Source organism: Acartia tonsa, chromosome 1 (genome assembly GCF_053477335.1).
Source record: "Acartia tonsa isolate MP-2025a chromosome 1, ASM5347733v1, whole genome shotgun sequence".
In the NCBI taxonomy this organism is placed as follows: domain Eukaryota; kingdom Metazoa; phylum Arthropoda; class Copepoda; order Calanoida; family Acartiidae; genus Acartia; species Acartia tonsa.
In genome coordinates, this window is record NC_137260.1 from 28,285,115 (window position 1) to 28,305,296 (window position 20,182).

The 20,182-nt window shown below is 36.6% G+C and overlaps 1 protein-coding gene and 1 long non-coding RNA gene across 2 annotated transcripts; both read right to left on the minus strand.

Annotated features, from left to right (window-relative positions):
• Window positions 1-300: 300 nt before the first annotated feature.
• LOC145332769 (uncharacterized) lies at window positions 301-1,370 on the minus strand. Its single transcript, XR_013884295.1, has 2 exons — window positions 1,243-1,370; window positions 301-422 (listed from the first exon to the last, which is right to left on the minus strand). It is a non-coding gene; the product is annotated as an uncharacterized LOC145332769 (long non-coding RNA).
• An 83-nt stretch (window positions 1,371-1,453) lies between these two features.
• On the minus strand, window positions 1,454-19,864 carry LOC145327037 (uncharacterized). The gene is made up of 10 exons (XM_080170535.1): window positions 19,778-19,864; window positions 19,327-19,387; window positions 18,780-18,873; window positions 17,331-17,432; window positions 17,136-17,209; window positions 3,415-3,462; window positions 2,672-2,728; window positions 1,963-2,099; window positions 1,710-1,796; window positions 1,454-1,465 (listed from the first exon to the last, which is right to left on the minus strand). Exons 1-10 carry the CDS (start codon window positions 19,862-19,864, stop codon window positions 1,454-1,456), a joined length of 759 nt encoding a protein of 252 aa, XP_080026661.1.
• Window positions 19,865-20,182: the final 318 nt, after the last annotated feature.

Here is a 20,182-nt window from a genome sequence, read left to right on the forward strand (position 1 = left end):
GAAAAGCTTCGCTTTTAAAAAGAATATAGAAAAATTTATTTAATTTATCCTTACATAGAAGACATATTTTTTTTCATCATTAAAATTTCGCTTACCACAGAGTCGATTGAGTAATCCATATAGGCCCAAGGAGGGTTTTAGGCTATTTTATTTATATTTTGTTCTCTATTTTCCGTCCCTTTCCTCCCCTTTCGATTACTTACCCTCTAAATGCCAGGGACGTAGTCGATAGAATTTACAAAATTGGAAAGAGTCAAATTCGTTTTGAGTTCAATTATTCTGAGGACATATTAAAAAAAATAAACAACATTAATTTTTATTCACATAAAAACACTTATAAAACAATTTAAATAGATTTGCTAGCCAAACAAAATTAATTCACAAGTTTAAGATAGGTTCTCGTAGTCCATTCAAACTTTTCCCTAATAAACAAAAATTATTATACATAGGATAAAAATAATATTTTAAAATCCTTATAATAAAGTAACAGGATGTCTGTTTGTCTGTGTGTTTGTGTGTATGTTTGAATCGAAGGATCTCGCTAAACGCTGAACTGATCGGGTTTTTCTTTACAGGTTAGCTTCTCATAGGTTTTTAAACTATTTTGGGGGATGGTATCACCACCCCCCAAGAGAAATCGCCCCTAGATAAAAATCCCTCCCCCCCAAAAAATTTTTTTTTACTTTTTCTATTTGAATCTAAAATAAAAATTTGGTTTTCAAATTCAACTACCCCCTCCTCAAGTGCCCCTAGAGGCCTTTAGGGGGCGTAACCGCTATTATACATAAAAAATAATTATTAACATAGGTTGAGTGATTAAATAATGGGACTATAAGGAAGAAGGCCAAGAAAAGTTTTGATAGCTAATGCACCAAGCAATGGTGGATCATTGAGTATCTGATTTTGAGCGAAGGCTTCCCCAACAGGCTTATCCCAAATATCTAGCACTAAAAGAGAAATATTAGGTACAAAATTTTACATCTTTTTATCCCCCCAACAGATATCCCTACTAATAGTATGTAAAATTACCCCTTCTGTAAATTAACATTACTAGATTTTAAACAACCAGTCACAAATCAAGAAAAGTACCAAAAGTTTTAATCCCTTGAATAACGTAGTTATAGAACTTCGGGTACCAGTGTAATGTCCCCTCGCTGTCTGAGTTTTATTTGTCGTACCATTTCTTGCATTTTCAGCTGCAGGTTGCTTTACATGGCTAATTTGCCAACGATTTCTAAATACCTGAATGTTTACATATCAATGACGCCAGGCAAGTTTGTATGGTTTGTATCCTTGTGTACACCAACAGTAGTCAGGGTCTGGGTAGTTGTCTTGGTTGTACTCGCACCATTTTTAGCTTCAGATACCTGCAATATGCAAGTAATTCATGATCACGTATTTTTTAAAAAAACCAGTTTAAATTTACATCCTCAAGGAATTGAGTGACTTGGTGTCAAATGCTTTGCTAATATCACAAAAATTCAAATTTTCATAAATCTAATTCAAAAACATTTATCATAGAAATAAACTTATTTAGAATTAAAACTGATAACATTTTTATTTTCACAAACCCTCTATATAATAAGATTTTCAGATAGCATAATTTTTTTTTTCACAATTAAGCCCTTTTCTTCAGTGTTGGTTCACTAGACTTTTTCCTGATCCATTTCAAGACAGAGGTGTATCATCTGTTGTTAATAAAAAATTACCTGAATGATATTCAGAGGTCTAACTGTGACAGGACTAACTCTTTGCTGTTCATATCCAAAATAATTGTGTGATTCATAATCAACCTCCTTGACAACAAGGAAAAAGTAATTTTATATTTAAATTTGAATGGACCATTAAGATATTAGTTTAAGTAAAATCAATTTTCAGATTTAGGATAAAATACTTTAGATTTTCTCAACTGTTCCTTTTTGGGTGAAATTGCGGGAAAAATTCTTATTACTTTATTCCTGCCTTGCTGGTCAAAGACATGTCATTAACAGTTGGACCAATGGAACTCATTGACGTCACTCCAATGTCACTTCCCTCCTCAATGGTGAAGATTCCTCGCAATGCCGTGGCTGTTTTTGGTCTCTTCCGATTAAAACTTTCTAAAATAGATGCTGGATATTTACATCCCTCAAATTGTAAAATGATAACAACAATCAGAGAATTATTATCTTGCTACATACAAAAACACCACACTTATCAAAATAGTTGATATGTAATATCAATTGTTTACACTGTCTAGAAGGCTTTATGAAAAGTAATCATGGCTGACATCATGATGACATACCAGTATTAGAATATTCAGAATGACATATTGTAGGCTACGGCTGCTAGCATAGGTTTAAAAGCCTTTGGAACCGAAACGTTAAGTTCAAAAATAATCTAGAATAGCAAAGACTCAATACGATTTTATTCGCTTTTTATGTGTTTGCTGCTTATACATTATTTGACTGAGGAAATCATGTTTCCCCCATAACGTTTCTTACATACAGACAGGCAGACGGTTATTTCAAATTATAGAGTAGCTTTGCTACTAAAAAAAGCCCAACAACGATTAAAAGAAGATTGGCTTTATGAAGAAAAATATATGTGGGCTCTTGACAATTGAAAGGAAATATAGTTCTATCTCTGTTCATTATAATAAATTTTAGGCGAATAATTGAAAATATGAAACCTGATTGTTGGCTCAGACGCAAATGGAAGAAATTTCCATGTGAAGAGTTGCTTCTCTCTAGTAAATGATTATAGAATGACACAGATAATATTTAGTTCAAGTTTAAAAGTTTAATAAAATACTTATATATAAGAATAATAAATAATCCCAAAAGTCTATCAATACCTATAAAAACCTTTTAAAAAATAAGGTACAGAAAAATTACATACAACGCCAAATTGCATATCCATGGGGTAAAATTTATATAGGTCCAACCCCCCATCAAAAAAGAAAAGAAAATATTTTTGAGAGTTAGGCGCAAAAACCAATATTTTGGCTGGTACATCGAAGGAAATCATTCCTGAATGTGTACTTTGAATGCTTGAATTAGATGAACGAGAGCTTGACCTTACTAAAATAGATATTTCATTTTTCTCTTAATTCAAAAATTTTCACCAAAATGAGCTGCTGTTGACTCAATCTAAATCCTCTGCCATACCTACAATATTTTTACCTGGATAATCAGGGAGGATATCAACTGGATCTAAAACCTCTGCCATACCTTATACATTTTTACCTTGATAATCGGTAAAGGTGTCAACTGCATCTAGATCATCTACCATACCTACAATTTTTTTACCTGGATAATCAGGAAGTTGTCAACCGTATCTAAATCCTCTGTCATACCTACAATATTTTTACCTGGATAATCAGGGAAGTTGTCAACTGTATCTAAATCCTCTGCCATACCTACAATATTTTACCTGGATAGTCAGGGAAGTTTTCAACTGCATCTGAATCCTCTGCCATACCTACAATATTTTTACCTGGATAATCAGGAAGTTATCAACTGTATCTAAATCCTCTGTCATACCTACAATATTTTTACCTGGATAATCAGGAAGTTGTCAACTGTATCTAAATCCTCTGTCATACCTACAATATTTGGGTATAGTCCTTTCCATGACATCGCTCCATATGGAGCGATGATTTTAATTGATCGCCTCTTATGACAAGGGGCGATGTATTGGCTCCTTGAAAGGAGCGATTTAATAGCCCCATATAACAAGAGGCGATGTTATGACTCCTTGAAAGGAGCGATTTAATAGCCCCTTGCCCTAAGAGGCGATTAAATGATCCTTTATCGCTCCTTTATCGCCCCTTCTAAAGAGGAGATGATATGTCCTCTTATCCCAAGGGGCTATTTAATTAAATATCGCCTCTTCATGGCCCCTTCACTATTATATATATCTTAGTCCCTTGATGGCCCCTACATCGCTCCTCCATCGCTCCTTCTCCAAATTTATATTAGATTGTACTTTGATGGCCCCTACATTGCCCCTCCATCGCTTCTACATCGCCCCTTCATCGCTCCTTCTTCAAATTTATATTACATTGTACTTTGATGGCCCCTACATCGCCCCTCCATCGCTCCTACATCGCCCCTTCATCGCTCCTTCTTCAAATTTATATTACATTGTACTGTGATGGCCCCTACATCGCTCCTACATCGCTCCTTCATCGCTCCTACATCGCCCCTTCATCGCTCCTTCTCCAAATTTATATTACATTGCAACTTGATGGCCCCTACATCGCTGCTACATCGCTCCTACATCGCCCCTCCATCGCTCCTTCATCGCTCCTTCATCGCTCCTTCTCCAAATTTATATTAAATTGTACTGTGATGGCCCCTACATCGCTCCTACATCGCTCCTTCATCGCTCCTACATCGCCCCTTCATCGCTCCTTCTCCAAATTTATATTACATTGCAACTTGATGGCCCCTACATCGCTCCTCCATCGCTCCTTCATCGCTCCTACATCGCCCCTTCATCGCTACTTCTCCAAATTTATATTACATTGCAACTTGATGGCCCCTACATCGCTCCTCCATCGCCCCTTAATAGCCCCTTACCTTAATTTATATAACAAAGCTCCTATATGGCCTCTCTATCGCCCCTTAATAGCCACTTACCTTAATTTATATAACATAGCCCCTACATAGCCTCTCAATCGCCCCTTAATAGCCCCTTACCTTAATTTATATAACATAGCCCTACATAGCCTCTCCATCGCCCCTTAATAGCCCCTTACCTTAATTTATATAGCATAGCCCCTACATAGCCTCTCCATCGCCCCTTAATAGCCCCTTACCCTAATCTATATAACATAGCCCCTACATAGCCCCTTCATCGCTCCTTCTCCAAATTTATATTACATTGTACTTTGATGGCCCCTACATCGCCCCTACATCGCTCCTCCATCGCTCCTTCATCGCTCCTACATCGCCCCTTAATAGCCCCTTACCTAAATTTATATAACAAAGCTCCTATATAGCCTCTCCATCGCCCCTTAATAGCCCCTTACCTTAATTTATATAACATAGCCCCTACATAGCCTCTCAATCGCCCCTTAATAGCCCCTTACCTTAATTTATATAACATAGCCCTACATAGCCTCTCCATCGCCCCTTAATAGCCCCTTACCTTAATTTATATAGCATAGCCCCTACATAGCCTCTCCATCGCCCCTTAATAGCCCCTTACCCTAATCTATATAACATAGCCCCTACATAGCCTCTCCATCGCCCCTTAATAGCCCCTTACCTAAATTTATATAACAAAGCTCCTATATAGCCTCTCCATCGCCCCTTAATAGCCCCTTACCTTAATTTATATAACATAGCCCCTACATAGCCTCTCAATCGCCCCTTAATAGCCCCTTACCTTAATTTATATAACATAGCCCTACATAGCCTCTCCATCGCCCCTTAATAGCCCCTTACCTTAATTTATATAGCATAGCCCCTACATAGCCTCTCCATCGCCCCTTAATAGCCCCTTACCCTAATCTATATAACATAGCCCCTACATAGCCTCTCCATCGCCCCTTAATAGCCCCTTACCTAAATTTATATAACAAAGCTCCTATATAGCCTCTCCATCGCCCCTTAATAGCCCCTTACCTTAATTTATATAACATAGCCCCTACATAGCCTCTCAATCGCCCCTTAATAGCCCCTTACCTTAATTTATATAACATAGCCCTACATAGCCTCTCCATCGCCCCTTAATAGCCCCTTACCTTAATTTATATAGCATAGCCCCTACATAGCCTCTCCATCGCCCCTTAATAGCCCATTACCCTAATCTATATAACATAGCCCCTACATAGCCCCTTCATCGCTCCTTCTCCAAATTTATATTACATTGTACTTTGATGGCCCCTACATCGCCCCTACATCGCTCCTCCATCGCTCCTTCATCGCTCCTACATCGCCCCTTAATAGCCCCTTACCTAAATTTATATAACAAAGCTCCTATATAGCCTCTCCATCGCCCCTTAATAGCCCCTTACCTTAATTTATATAACATAGCCCCTACATAGCCTCTCAATCGCCCCTTAATAGCCCCTTACCTTAATTTATATAACATAGCCCTACATAGCCTCTCCATCGCCCCTTAATAGCCCCTTACCTTAATTTATATAGCATAGCCCCTACATAGCCTCTCCATCGCCCCTTAATAGCCCCTTACCCTAATCTATATAACATAGCCCCTACATAGCCTCTCCATCGCCCCTTAATAGCCCCTTACCTAAATTTATATAACAAAGCTCCTATATAGCCTCTCCATCGCCCCTTAATAGCCCCTTACCTTAATTTATATAACATAGCCTCTCCATCGCCCCTTAATAGCCCTCCATCGCCACTTAAAAGCCCCTTACCTTAATTTATATAACATAGCCTCTATATAGCCTCTCCATCGCCCCTTAATAGCCCCTTATATCCTCCTTCAAAACAGTTATACACCTTCCCAGGATCTATTGGAAGCTACCCTATAAAGGAGAACCATATCGGTTCTGCAGTTAGCGATCTTCTTTGATACATACAGACAATGATCCTGTTACTTTTTATAAGGATTAAAAATAAAATGGCCTAAAGCCATCTTTTTACCCATAGGAAGCTTCACTGTAAAGGAGAACCATGTCGGTTTAGTGGTTAGCAAGGTACAGACAGACATACATACAGACAAAGATCCTGTTACTTTATTATAAGGATTAAAATAAAATAGTTATTAACCTCCCCAGGACCTATGAGAAGCTACCCTATTAAGGAGAACGATCTCAGGACCTATAGGAATCTTCACTGTAAAGGAGAACCATATTGGTTCAGCGGTTAGCAAGATCCTTCGGTACAGACAGACATTCATACATACAGACAAAGATTCTGTTAATTTATTTTAAGAAATACAGATAAAATTGTTATAAACCTTTCCAGGCCTAAAACCATCTCAGGACCTAATTTCTCGACAACTCGAGTTAAGTTACTATATTATTTTTACAATGTTTAACTTATCTGTTATTATTGGCTGACGAAAAGTTTGGGCAAAAAAAAAGATTTATTCTTCAATGAAATATCTCTCCAGTATAATTTTGGCAAGTGCTAATTTATTAAGAATAAAGTTTGCCACAAATTTACCAAAAAATCTCATTGTCATTTCGCCAGGGAGGATTGGGATAGTTCCCAAAGTGTTATAAGTTGGCTTATCCAAGAGTGCTGTCTAGTCTCCAAAGTTTTATAATACCGTTTTCTTATTCGTTAGATTAACAACCTTGGGGACTTTTTATTGTTTAGTGATTGTTTAGTTCATTAAGTTGAGTGTCTAAATGTTTCAACCACTAATTCTAAACTAAAGAAGGGGTAATTTTGTGAATCATCAATGGGAATAATTAATATATAAACATACATATATATAAAGTGTTTTTTTTATGAGAACATTTTTGAAAGCAATTTTACCCTACTTATAGTTATCAGAATTTAATGGCTTATTCTCTTCGTTTTTTATAACCATTAACAGAAAAGCAAAAAAATATTTCAGTTTTTATTTAAAAAGTACAGTAAATTCAAAATTTCAAAACATGGGTGTCAACATCTAAAATAGTTATTTCTCGCATCGTATTATAAACGGCTTTCCGCGGATATAGAAAGTACAATTATGAGATTAAAACTAGTTTTTTTAGCCCCGAGGTGCCGAAGGCACCGGCTAAAAAAACTGGGTTTAATCTTATGATTGTACATATCTATATTCGTAGAAAGCTGGATATAATACGATGCTAGACATAGTTTTTTCGTATGGATGAGAACCGGTTCCTATCCACCGGATTCAAATGAATACGAGAAATGGTTTTAGCGCATTTTTCTAATGCTCAAATCTTCTACCCTTTCCAAGAATGGAGGGAGTACATTGGGGGGCCAGTATTCCCTCCCTGGTTGAGATATGGCCTTCAAATTTCAAAATGTTCTAGTACATGTCACAAATAGTATCTATATAAATTTTTAGCTCTATATCTCAACTTTGAAGCGTTTTGCAGCCATTCTTGCAAAGGTAGATTATAAGAAAAATGCACTAAAACCATTTTTAGATGTTGACACCTAAGATTTAAATTTTTTAATTTACTGTGCTTTTTGAATAAAAACTGAAATATTTTTTGCTTTTCTATTAAAGGTTATAAAAAAAGAAGAGAATAAGCCATTAATCATTAAATTCTGATAACTATAAGTAAGGTAAAATTGCTTTCAAAAAAGTTCTCATAAAAAAACACACTGTATATATGTATATATATCATTTTATCGACACTCGTCTTATCCCTGTAGATCTCTGATTATCAGAGCATTTTTGAAATATTTGCTGCTTATTTTTTGGCTGCCTTTGGCAAAATAATTTTTTTTCATAAAAAATGTATACAAAATTATCGTATTAATTTGGTAAATATATCATTGCACTTGAATTATTTTTAAGTCACTAACGGCTAATCCCATAGATGACCCTAGGAGTACTTTAATGAATAGATGTGGTGGAGAGGGGGGGGGGAGGGGGAAGGTTAAGAATTTAAGGGAAGTGATACCTTCCGGGGGCTGAAAGTGTTGGTCCCCTCCCCAAAATGAAAACTTTTCCTGCGAGTAAAATAAGCTTCAATGTAAAGGAGAAGCATATCGGTTCAGTTGATACTGATAAACATCCTGTTACTTTAATGTAAATATTAGTTTAAGGATAGTCTGTATAATCTCAGGGAGAAAGGAAACATTAGGCAATTTTTACAATAGTCTCCAAAGTTTTATAATGAAGTTTTCTTATTCGTTGGCTCAAAACTTTGGGGACTTTTGTCATATTTTGGTTGTAGTGTTGCAATTTTGTGTATCGTTATTAGGGAAGGATAAAAATTTATCGGCCATTGTCTTATTCCTTTAGATCCTCGGTATAATCAACTGAATAACAGTTCCAACAACAAAAATTAAGATATTGCTTCGCTTTTTATGGACAAATATCCTGTTATTTTATTATAAGGAAAAAAAATAAACTATCTTAAAATCATCTCAGGACTCAGCGGTTAGCAAGATCCTACGATATAGACAGACAGACATACATCATATCGGTTTAGGAGCAAACGAGATCCTTTGCTACAGACAAAAAAAAACTTTGTATATCGACTAGCGGCTACGCCCCCAGCATCTATTGGCTCTGTATTCAAAGGGGAATGAATAAAAGCCTAAAACCTTCCCAGGACTTAAAATAGAATAGCCTAAAACCATCCCTCGACTTAAAATAAAATAGCCTAAAGCCATTACAAGACAAATATTAAGCTTACCTGAAATAGAAAGCGCAATCTGTTTAGTAGTTATTGAGATCTTAAGTTTCAGAACAGAAAGCCTTACTAACGTGGACAAACGCAGGATATTTCGGACAAATGTCGGAGTGGACATTATATAAGTAAAACGCAGAAGTGTCTATAATATCTTAAAAATTAGGTTTCAACAACATTTGTTTAGTTATTTCTACACAGGTTAGGTTAGGTTAAGATATAAATATACAAATAAGCCCCCTGCAGGGGTTAGGCATATAAAAAAACATATTTGACAGTTGTAAACAATGTGAGAAAAAAATATGTTTTAGTTTAATGAAATGTTCTATCTGTTTCAAACCTTTGCCTTTCGATAGAACTTACCTACTTTGGAAAACTGTCAGACTGATTTTAAAATTTCAGTCTGTGAGAAAAGATATTCAAGATTTTTTTTTTGTTTTGAAAGATTTTTATCTTATAAATAAAATTAAAGACACTCCTGCGTTTTACATAAGCAATGTCCACTCCGACGATTGTCCCATTCCTAGGTTTGTCCACTCCAACGTTTGTTTATGTTTTACTACTTTATATAATAGGATAATATGTATTCTTCTTTTATATTTCTCTTTTCTTATTCACTTGCAGCTGCGCTCTTTTTAATGTAAGGAGGCAGAAAAATAGCCTAAACCAATTAGGGGCTTAAATCTGAAAATGAAATAGCAAAAAACCATCCCATGACCTATGTGAAGCTTCCCTTAAATGGAGAATTTAGTCAGTTTATGAAATTTTTAAGCTTCAGACCAAAAAAAATACTTTTTTTGTTAAAAGAGAAACTTTTCTACAATTAGGGTTAGTCCTTTCGTCATTGCTCTTCTCATTAAGTTAAGCATGTGGTTTTCTCTGCTATTGTTAAAGATAGACTGTTGAGATTTTTAGTGAATATTCCCATGACATATGTATATCCAGTCTATAAATTATTTTGTCTGTCTCTCAATTATGCTTCAAAAGACTTAGGTTTCGTGATAATCTTTGAGTAATAGCATATTCTCTTAAAGTCTGCTCTATAACTTACTTTGTCTGTTTGTCCATTATATGATCCTTATTCAATATTCTATTTAACTAAAAAATTTCATTCTCTTAGTTTATTTTTTTTTCTTTATTTCATTATGTTATTATATTATTTATATTTATTTTATTAATTCATTATATTTTCATTATAATTTTCCTTTTTAAATGCGAAACTTTTCTATAGTAAGGATTGGTTTGTCCGTACGTCCAAACGGTTAGACGACATTTTCTTTAATTTAGACATGTTATAAATATCCTATCGATTTCAAACTTTGCAGAATGATTTCTATAACAGTTGGGTACAATACTATATTCATTACTAGAAAGTATGTACGTCCATTTTTTTTGTATAATATCATTGTCCCATTCATCTGGGTTTTGGAGTAATGTTTCTTAGGACAACAAGGTTTAGTATTATAATCAAATACTAAAAATAAAATTATGCCCTTTTACTATATTCTATACTAGCAGATTCGCCCCTAGCCTCTAGGGGCTTTACCCCAAGAGGTGATAAAAATTTTTTTTGGCGAAATTCGTAATAGGACCAAGAAAATCTTCAGCAAAAAAAAAAATGGGGGGGGATTTTTTTGTTTTTGGGGGGTTGGGGGTATCCCACCCCCCAAGAAAATAGCCTAAAACCACCACAGGACCAGTAGGTATAATCCCTGAATAGTAGAATATAATCGGTTCAGTGGTTACCGAGATCTTAAGGGACTGACAGACAGACGGACAAACAGACAGACAGACGTATGGACAGACATCATTCTACTTTGTATTATAGATTTACGCTAATTTTAACAAAATTTATGTTTGACCTCCTGATTTTAGAGCTTTGCTTTTGTGAATGTTGTTATCCTTGTTATCTTGCTTTTTTTTCCTTTTTCATAACCTATTATATAAAGTAGTAATCTTTTTTTGTCTGTAGAAAAGCTAACCGCTGAACCTATATGGTTCTCCTTTACAGTGAAGCTTCTTTTAAGTTCATAGAGGGTTTATAATTATTTCGAGGGAGGGTATCTCCACCCTCCCAGAAAATTCACCCCAAGAAAAATATTACCCCATCCCCTCAAAAAATCTTTTTAACTTTTTAAAAGCAAAGCTTTTCTATATTAAGGATCAGTCCGTACGTCCGTAACGGTTAGCTATTTTCGTTAATTTAGGCATGTGATTCCTGTAGTAGAAAGGTACGATTTAGAAAGTCTATAATCATTATCAGAATATCCGTACGTCCATTTTAAGCATACTAATTATTAACTTACAACAAATTTTTATGTATCAAAATTATCCGATTAATCTGATTTCTGGGATACTGATTCCTAGGACAACAAAATAGAATGTTATAAGCGAATCATATCTATAAACAAGTCCAAAAAATGTGAGTACGTCCTTAAGCATTTTCCTGCATGTAAGCAATTTCTCAATAAATTTACTTACAATTTTGTTTCGAATTTTAAATTTATGTTCTGACTATTCAGTTCTGACATTCTACATTATTAATGTTCATTAAACTTTTTTCTACCGTTTCAGAGCTTTGCTTTTATAAATGTTGTCATCCTTGTCATCCTTTTAAAACTTAAATTTAAAACTGTAGAGGGTCACATTCCTTCCTTACCTTAATGCCCTACCTTCTATAATGAAGGGGCAATACAATTACAGAGGCTGTACAGGAGCCATAAAGGGCCTATGTTATATAAATTAAGGTAAGGGGCGATGAAGAGGCTATGAAGGGGCTATGTTATATAAATTAAGGTAAGAGGCTATTAAGGGGCGATGGAGAGGCTATGTAGGGGCTATGTTATATAATTAAGGTAAGGGGCGATGGAGATGCTTTGTAGGGCCTATGTTATATAAATTAAGGTAAGAGGCTATTAAGGGGCGATGGAGAGGCTATGTAGGGGCTATGTTATATAAATTAGGGTAAGGGGCTATTTAGGGACGATGGAGAGGCTATGTAGGGGCTATGTTATATATATTAAGGTAAGGATTATATAAATTAAGGTAAGAGGCTATTAAGGGGCGATGGAGAGGCTATGTAGGGGCTATGCTATATAAATTAAGGTAAGGGGCTATTAAGGGGCGATGGAGAGGCTATGTAGGGCTATGTTATATAAATTAAGGTAAGGGGCTATTAAGGGGCGATGGAGAGGCTATGTAGGGCTATGTTATATAAATTAAGGTAAGGGGCTATTAAGGGGCGATTGAGAGGCTATGTAGGGGCTATGTTATATAAATTAAGGTAAGGGGCTATTAAGGGGCGATGGAGAGGCTATATAGGAGCTTTGTTATATAAATTTAGGTAAGGGGCTATTAAGGGGCGATGGAGAGGCTATGTAGGGGCTATGTTATATAGATTAGGGTAAGGGGCTATTAAGGGGCGATGGAGAGGCTATGTAGGGGCTATGCTATATAAATTAAGGTAAGGGGCTATTAAGGGGCGATGGAGAGGCTATGTAGGGCTATGTTATATAAATTAAGGTAAGGGGCTATTAAGGGGCGATTGAGAGGCTATGTAGGGGCTATGTTATATAAATTAAGGTAAGGGGCTATTAAGGGGCGATGGAGAGGCTATATAGGAGCTTTGTTATATAAATTTAGGTAAGGGGCTATCAAGGGGCGATGGAGAGGCTATGTAGGGGCTATGTTATATAGATTAGGGTAAGGGGCTATTAAGGGGCGATGGAGAGGCTATGTAGGGGCTATGCTATATAAATTAAGGTAAGGGGCTATTAAGGGGCGATGGAGAGGCTATGTAGGGCTATGTTATATAAATTAAGGTAAGGGGCTATTAAGGGGCGATTGAGAGGCTATGTAGGGGCTATGTTATATAAATTAAGGTAAGGGGCTATTAAGGGGCGATGGAGAGGCTATATAGGAGCTTTGTTATATAAATTTAGGTAAGGGGCTATTAAGGGGCGATGGAGAGGCTATGTAGGGGCTATGTTATATAGATTAGGGTAAGGGGCTATTAAGGGGCGATGGAGAGGCTATGTAGGGGCTATGCTATATAAATTAAGGTAAGGGGCTATTAAGGGGCGATGGAGAGGCTATGTAGGGCTATGTTATATAAATTAAGGTAAGGGGCTATTAAGGGGCGATTGAGAGGCTATGTAGGGGCTATGTTATATAAATTAAGGTAAGGGGCTATTAAGGGGCGATGGAGAGGCTATATAGGAGCTTTGTTATATAAATTTAGGTAAGGGGCTATTAAGGGGCGATGGAGAGGCTATGTAGGGGCTATGTTATATAGATTAGGGTAAGGGGCTATTAAGGGGCGATGGAGAGGCTATGTAGGGGCTATGCTATATAAATTAAGGTAAGGGGCTATTAAGGGGCGATGGAGAGGCTATGTAGGGCTATGTTATATAAATTAAGGTAAGGGGCTATTAAGGGGCGATTGAGAGGCTATGTAGGGGCTATGTTATATAAATTAAGGTAAGGGGCTATTAAGGGGCGATGGAGAGGCTATATAGGAGCTTTGTTATATAAATTTAGGTAAGGGGCTATTAAGGGGCGATGTAGGAGCGATGAAGGAGCGATGGAGGAGCGATGTAGGGGCGATGTAGGGGCCATCAAAGTACAATGTAATATAAATTTGGAGAAGGAGCGATGAAGGGGCTATGTAGGGGCTATGTTATATAGATTAGGGTAAGGGGCTATTAAGGGGCGATGGAGAGGCTATGTAGGGGCTATGCTATATAAATTAAGGTAAGGGGCTATTAAGGGACGATGGAGAGGCTATGTAGGGCTATGTTATATAAATTAAGGTAAGGGGCTATTAAGGGGCGATTGAGAGGCTATGTAGGGGCTATGTTATATAAATTAAGGTAAGGGGCTATTAAGGGGCGATGGAGAGGCTATATAGGAGCTTTGTTATATAAATTTAGGTAAGGGGCTATTAAGGGGCGATGGAGAGGCTATGTAGGGGCTATGTTATATAGATTAGGGTAAGGGGCTATTAAGGGGCGATGGAGAGGCTATGTAGGGGCTATGCTATATAAATTAAGGTAAGGGGCTATTAAGGGGCGATGGAGAGGCTATGTAGGGCTATGTTATATAAATTAAGGTAAGGGGCTATTAAGGGGCGATTGAGAGGCTATGTAGGGGCTATGTTATATAAATTAAGGTAAGGGGCTATTAAGGGGCGATGGAGAGGCTATATAGGAGCTTTGTTATATAAATTTAGGTAAGGGGCTATTAAGGGGCGATGGAGAGGCTATGTAGGGGCTATGTTATATAGATTAGGGTAAGGGGCTATTAAGGGGCGATGGAGAGGCTATGTAGGGGCTATGCTATATAAATTAAGGTAAGGGGCTATTAAGGGGCGATGGAGAGGCTATGTAGGGGCTTTGTTATATAAATTAAGGTAAGGGGCTATTAAGGGGCGATGGAGAGGCTATGTAGGGGCTATGTTATATAAATTAAGGTAAGGAGCTATTAAGGGGCGATGGAGAGGCTATGTAGGGGCTTTTTTATATAAATTAAGGTAAGGGGCTATTAAGGGGCGATGTAGGAGCGATGAAGGAGCGATGGAGGAGCGATGTAGGGGCGATGTAGGGGCCATCAAAGTACAATGTAATATAAATTTGGAGAAGGAGCGATGAAGGGGCTATGTAGGGGCTATGTTATATAGATTAGGGTAAGGGGCTATTAAGGGGCGATGGAGAGGCTATGTAGGGGCTATGCTATATAAATTAAGGTAAGGGGCTATTAAGGGGCGATGGAGAGGCTATGTAGGGCTATGTTATATAAATTAAGGTAAGGGGCTATTAAGGGGCGATTGAGAGGCTATGTAGGGGCTATGTTATATAAATTAAGGTAAGGGGCTATTAAGGGGCGATGGAGAGGCTATATAGGAGCTTTGTTATATAAATTTAGGTAAGGGGCTATTAAGGGGCGATGTAGGAGCGATGAAGGAGCGATGGAGGAGCGATGTAGGGGCGATGTAGGGGCCATCAAAGTACAATGTAATATAAATTTGGAGAAGGAGCGATGAAGGGGCTATGTAGGGGCTATGTTATATAGATTAGGGTAAGGGGCTATTAAGGGGCGATGGAGAGGCTATGTAGGGGCTATGCTATATAAATTAAGGTAAGGGGCTATTAAGGGGCGATGGAGAGGCTATGTAGGGCTATGTTATATAAATTAAGGTAAGTGGCTATTAAGGGGCGATAGAGAGGCCATATAGGAGCTTTGTTATATAAATTAAGGTAAGGGGCTATTAAGGGGCGATGGAGGAGCGATGTAGGGGCCATCAAGTTGCAATGTAATATAAATTTGGAGAAGTAGCGATGAAGGGGCGATGTAGGAGCGATGAAGGAGCGATGGAGGAGCGATGTAGGGGCCATCAAGTTGCAATGTAATATAAATTTGGAGAAGGAGCGATGAAGGGGCGATGTAGGAGCGATGAAGGAGCGATGTAGGAGCGATGTAGGGGCCATCACAGTACAATTTAATATAAATTTGGAGAAGGAGCGATGAAGGAGCGATGTAGGAGCGATGGAGGGGCGATGTAGGAGCGATGGAGGGGCGATGTAGGGGCCATCAAAGTAGAATGTAATATAAATTTGGAGAAGGAGCGATGAAGGGGCGATGTAGGAGCGATGAAGGAGCGATGAAGGAGCGATGTAGGGGCCATCACAGTACAATTTAATATAAATTTGGAGAAGGAGCGATGTAGGAGCGATGGAGGGGCGATGTAGGGGCCATCAAAGTACAATGTAATATAAATTTGGAGATGGAGCGATGAAGGAGCGATGGAGGGGCGATGTAGGAGCGATGGAGGGGCGATGTAGGGGCCATCAAAGTACAATGTAATATAAATTTGGAGAAGGAGCGATGAAGGGGCGATGTAGGAGCGATGAAGGAGCGATGTAGGAGCGATGTAGGGGCCATCACAGTACAATTTAATATAAATTTGGAGAAGGAGCGATGAAGGAGCGATGGAGGAGCGATGGAGGGGGGATGTAGGAGCGATGAAGGAGCGATGTAGGAGCGATGTAGGGGCCATCACAGTACAATTTAATATAAATTTGGAGAAGGAGCGATGAAGGAGCGATGTAGGAGCGATGAAGGGGCGATGTAGGAGCGATGTAGGGGCCATCAAAGTACAATGTAATATAAATTTGGAGAAGGGGCGATGGAGGAGCGATGTAGGGGCCATCAAGTGGGATGTTATATAAATTAAGGTAAGGGACTACGGAGGGGCGATGGAGAGGCTATGAAGGAGCCATCATGGGGCTATAGTATAGCCTCTTATCATAAGAGGCGATATTAACGCCCCTTCAAAGGAGCTATTAAGAGGCCATGAAGGAGCTATAGCATAGCCTCTTATCATAAGGGGCGATATGAACGCTCCTTAAAAGGGGCTTTCACATCGCTCCATATGATAAGAGGCTATGCTATAGCTCCTTGAAGGAGCTATAGAAAATCATCGCCCCATATGGAGCGATGTCATGGAAAGGACTATACCCCAATATTTTTACCTGGATAATCAGGAAGTTATCAACTGTATCTAAATCCTCTGTCATACCTACAATATTTTTACCTGGATAATCAGGGAAGTTGTCAACTGTATCTAAATCCTCTGCCATACCTACAATATTTTTACCTTGATAATCAGGGAAGTTGTCAACTGTATCTAAATCCTCTGCTATACCTACAATATTTTACCTGGATAATCAGGGAAGTTTTCAACTGCATCTGAATCCTCTGCAATACCTACAATGTTTTTTTTAGATAATCAGGGAAGTTGTCAATTAAACATATAAATCCTGTACTAGACCTACAGCACCTTTACCTGGATAATCAGGGAAGTTGTCAACTGCATCTAAATCATCCGCCATACCAATGGTATTTCTGTTTCCTCCAAATCTATAAAGAAACCATGTAAGATCAATTTACTTCTTCTTTGTTTGTCTAAACTAGGCCTTACTTAATGCGGGGTTGATCTCCCTAAACTTTTTTCCGTAGCTTTTCAAAATGAAATTACTACCTTCTCCTATAAGCCTGAGTAGTGCTGTTAACTCTTCCATTCCTTGTTTTGGGACGATTTATAGGATCTGGCACCTCATACACTCGGATATCTGAACAGGGCCTAGAAAATTGTACTCTTTTCGTAAATTTATTTATGTTAAAATTGATTTCAAACTTGAATAATGATTCCGGATTATAATTTTTGTAATAATGATTCTTAGGACAACTAGGTATTTAATCAAAGCATCTAAATAATTAAAGGGAGTGTGAACGTAATAATTTCTCATTTGATTATCAAATCTTAACATTTTCTAAGCACATTTCACTGCACTGATCAACCAAAAACGTCCTATTAACAAAAATATGCAGGAATAATGCCTTGATTTTATGGTATTTTGGGAGGGAAAAAGGAAAAAACAGGGAAAATCTGAACGTTTTTGTTTCTTATAATGTTTGTAGGGATATTTAACTTGTCATATATAGTTGAAACAATTTACTTACTGTTAAGGATTTATTTTATGATATAAAATTGCCAATTAGTTTTTTTTATAACGTAGTAATTGGGTAATAAAGACCTATTTTAAATTCGTAGTATTGACATAAAAACACCTCACTGTCTACAAAGGGTTGAATCTTACAGGTTATTTAAAATAATAATATCCTTTTTTATTGTGTTGGACAACAAATAACCCACTTTGGAGAATTAGTTAACACTTTTATCAGACTGTTTATAAAGAAATATTGCGTCTTTATTATTTACAAATTTGTAATTAAAGGTGGGCGAGAGATGGGCCATCTAAAGTTAATTGAATACCAATAAAAAACCTGTTCCTAAATTTGTTATTGTATTTGGTTTTCAATAAAAAATATTGCTTATTTTATCAATTTCTAAGTAACTATACATTGGTTTAAAGCAAGGATTATGTTAAAAGTCAGCTTAACCGTTAGGAAAAATCAGGAACTATGTGAAAAAGTTTAATTTTAGCTATAATGGGAGAAAAAAGCAATTTAATGCACATTTTATATAATACGGAAAATTTCTTCCTTTCCCTGTACCTCATAAAAATCGTCGGAAAAAGCCGTTTTTTAAGCAAACAAAAGCGCGTTTTGCTCTATCTGTAAGATATTATGAATGAGATAATGTTAAGATTTGATATTAAGATGAGAAAAATTTACGTTCACAGTCCCTTTAAGTCATAAAAATGTGTTTGTGTTTATATGCTTAAACAGAATCTTGTAAACACGCAATTTTGCCTACATCTTTGAATAATATTCTGCTTATTAAATTCTGACACTCTACAAGTGTTCATATTCCTTTGTTATAAAGTTTGATTTTAAAGCTACGCTCTATTAGATGTTTGCATCCTTGTTTGTTGACAAAATAAGAAAAATGATACAATAATAAGTTTATAGGATTGAAGCTGATATATTATTTTGAGAGAAAATAATTTAATAAAACTGTGTGTACCTGTAGTATCCATAGAAAGATCTGAGAACTTTCCAGTTGTTGATACTTTTCACAGCATATCTCCGCAGCTCACCGTTTGTCACAAATGCAATCCCTAAAATTTTCATAAGCAAAGATACTCTAAAAAAACTAATTTTATCTGTATATCCGCTAGCCCATCTGGAACATTTTCAAGGAAGATACCCCCTTCCAAAGAGCATCCAGTATTTAATATATTCGTCCTCCCATTTGCCTGTAACACTATGAAGCATATTAAAGAGTGATTTTCATTATAATTATTCTGGCCTTTTCTTAACTCACTTAGTCCGTTGGTTTATCCGTAGTGCCCTTAGGGACTTCAAACAGTACTAAAATTTCTCTTAAGATTACTATGAACATTGAGCATCTCCTCTTAAACTCAATTTGTCTGTTTTCCACCCATTATTTTGTTTGCTATGCTTATGAAAGTTGTCATCCTTGTTTGTGAAAATAGTTGATGAAAAATCAGAACATTTGATTGATATAAAAAGTATAATGTTTAATACAAATACTTATTTGACATAAATACCTGGTACTAAATAAGAAAAGACCAATAATCCAAAATACAATAGCACACCATAGCTTGGTATCTAAAAATAATCAAACTAAATTCAAATTCTAAATGAGAAATTTTCTGCGCCCCTAGCATTTAGGGGGCCTATGTATTGTAAAGGGCAGATATTGGGCAAAAAATAACATAAAACCATCCCATGGATTAAATGTAAAATTAGATTTGCCTAAAACCATCCTGCCACCTATGTGAAGCTTCCTTATAAAGGAGAACTTAATCAGCTTAGTAGTTTTTAAATCATAAGCTTCAGACAAAAATATCTTAATACTTTATTTAATAGAATAGGATAGAAATGACCAATATCAAGCTTCCCAATAAAGAAGAGCCTTATTAGGTCAGTAAGAATCAAAATTTTAAGCTTTAGACAACAAATACTTACCAATTTATATAATAAAATTATTATACTTACTTCGTCAATTACTGTATTTTCAACATCTGTTTGATTAGTGTAGTTGGCAAAAACTGTTTCGTTTATGCCTATTGCATCATCTTCCATATTCTATGTTGAAAATGGATAGATTATTTTTCACATCATTTTTTAGCAGCGAAGCTACTCTATTTTTTAAACATCAGTCTGTGTGGACGTCTGTAATTCCATTTGAAACTAATTCATACAAACGACTTTATTGTACAGACTCTCCATACAAATGTTTTTTTCTATTATATGTATTCTTTTCTAGGTCCATTGGACTGTTGTTTATTCTACAGAGGATTTATATGTGGTCAAGAAATAAAAGTGCTTTTATAATACTAATAAAAATTAATGGATTTTCTATTTATCCATTATACTATTATTTCTCTCTCACTTTTTCGT

Bases quoted from the DNA above. Each gene is read 5' to 3' on its own strand.
- LOC145327037 (XM_080170535.1), bottom strand. From the start codon at position 19,864: ATGGAAGATGATGCAATAGGCATAAACGAAACAGTTTTTGCCAACTAC. The intron at 17,433-18,779 runs GTACACACAGTT...ACAATTTTCTAG, and splicing joins TCTTTCTATGGATACTACAG to GCCCTGTTCAGATATCCGAG. The intron at 17,210-17,330 runs GTAGTAATTTCA...GTTTCTTTATAG, and splicing joins ACTCAGGCTTATAGGAGAAG to ATTTGGAGGAAACAGAAATA.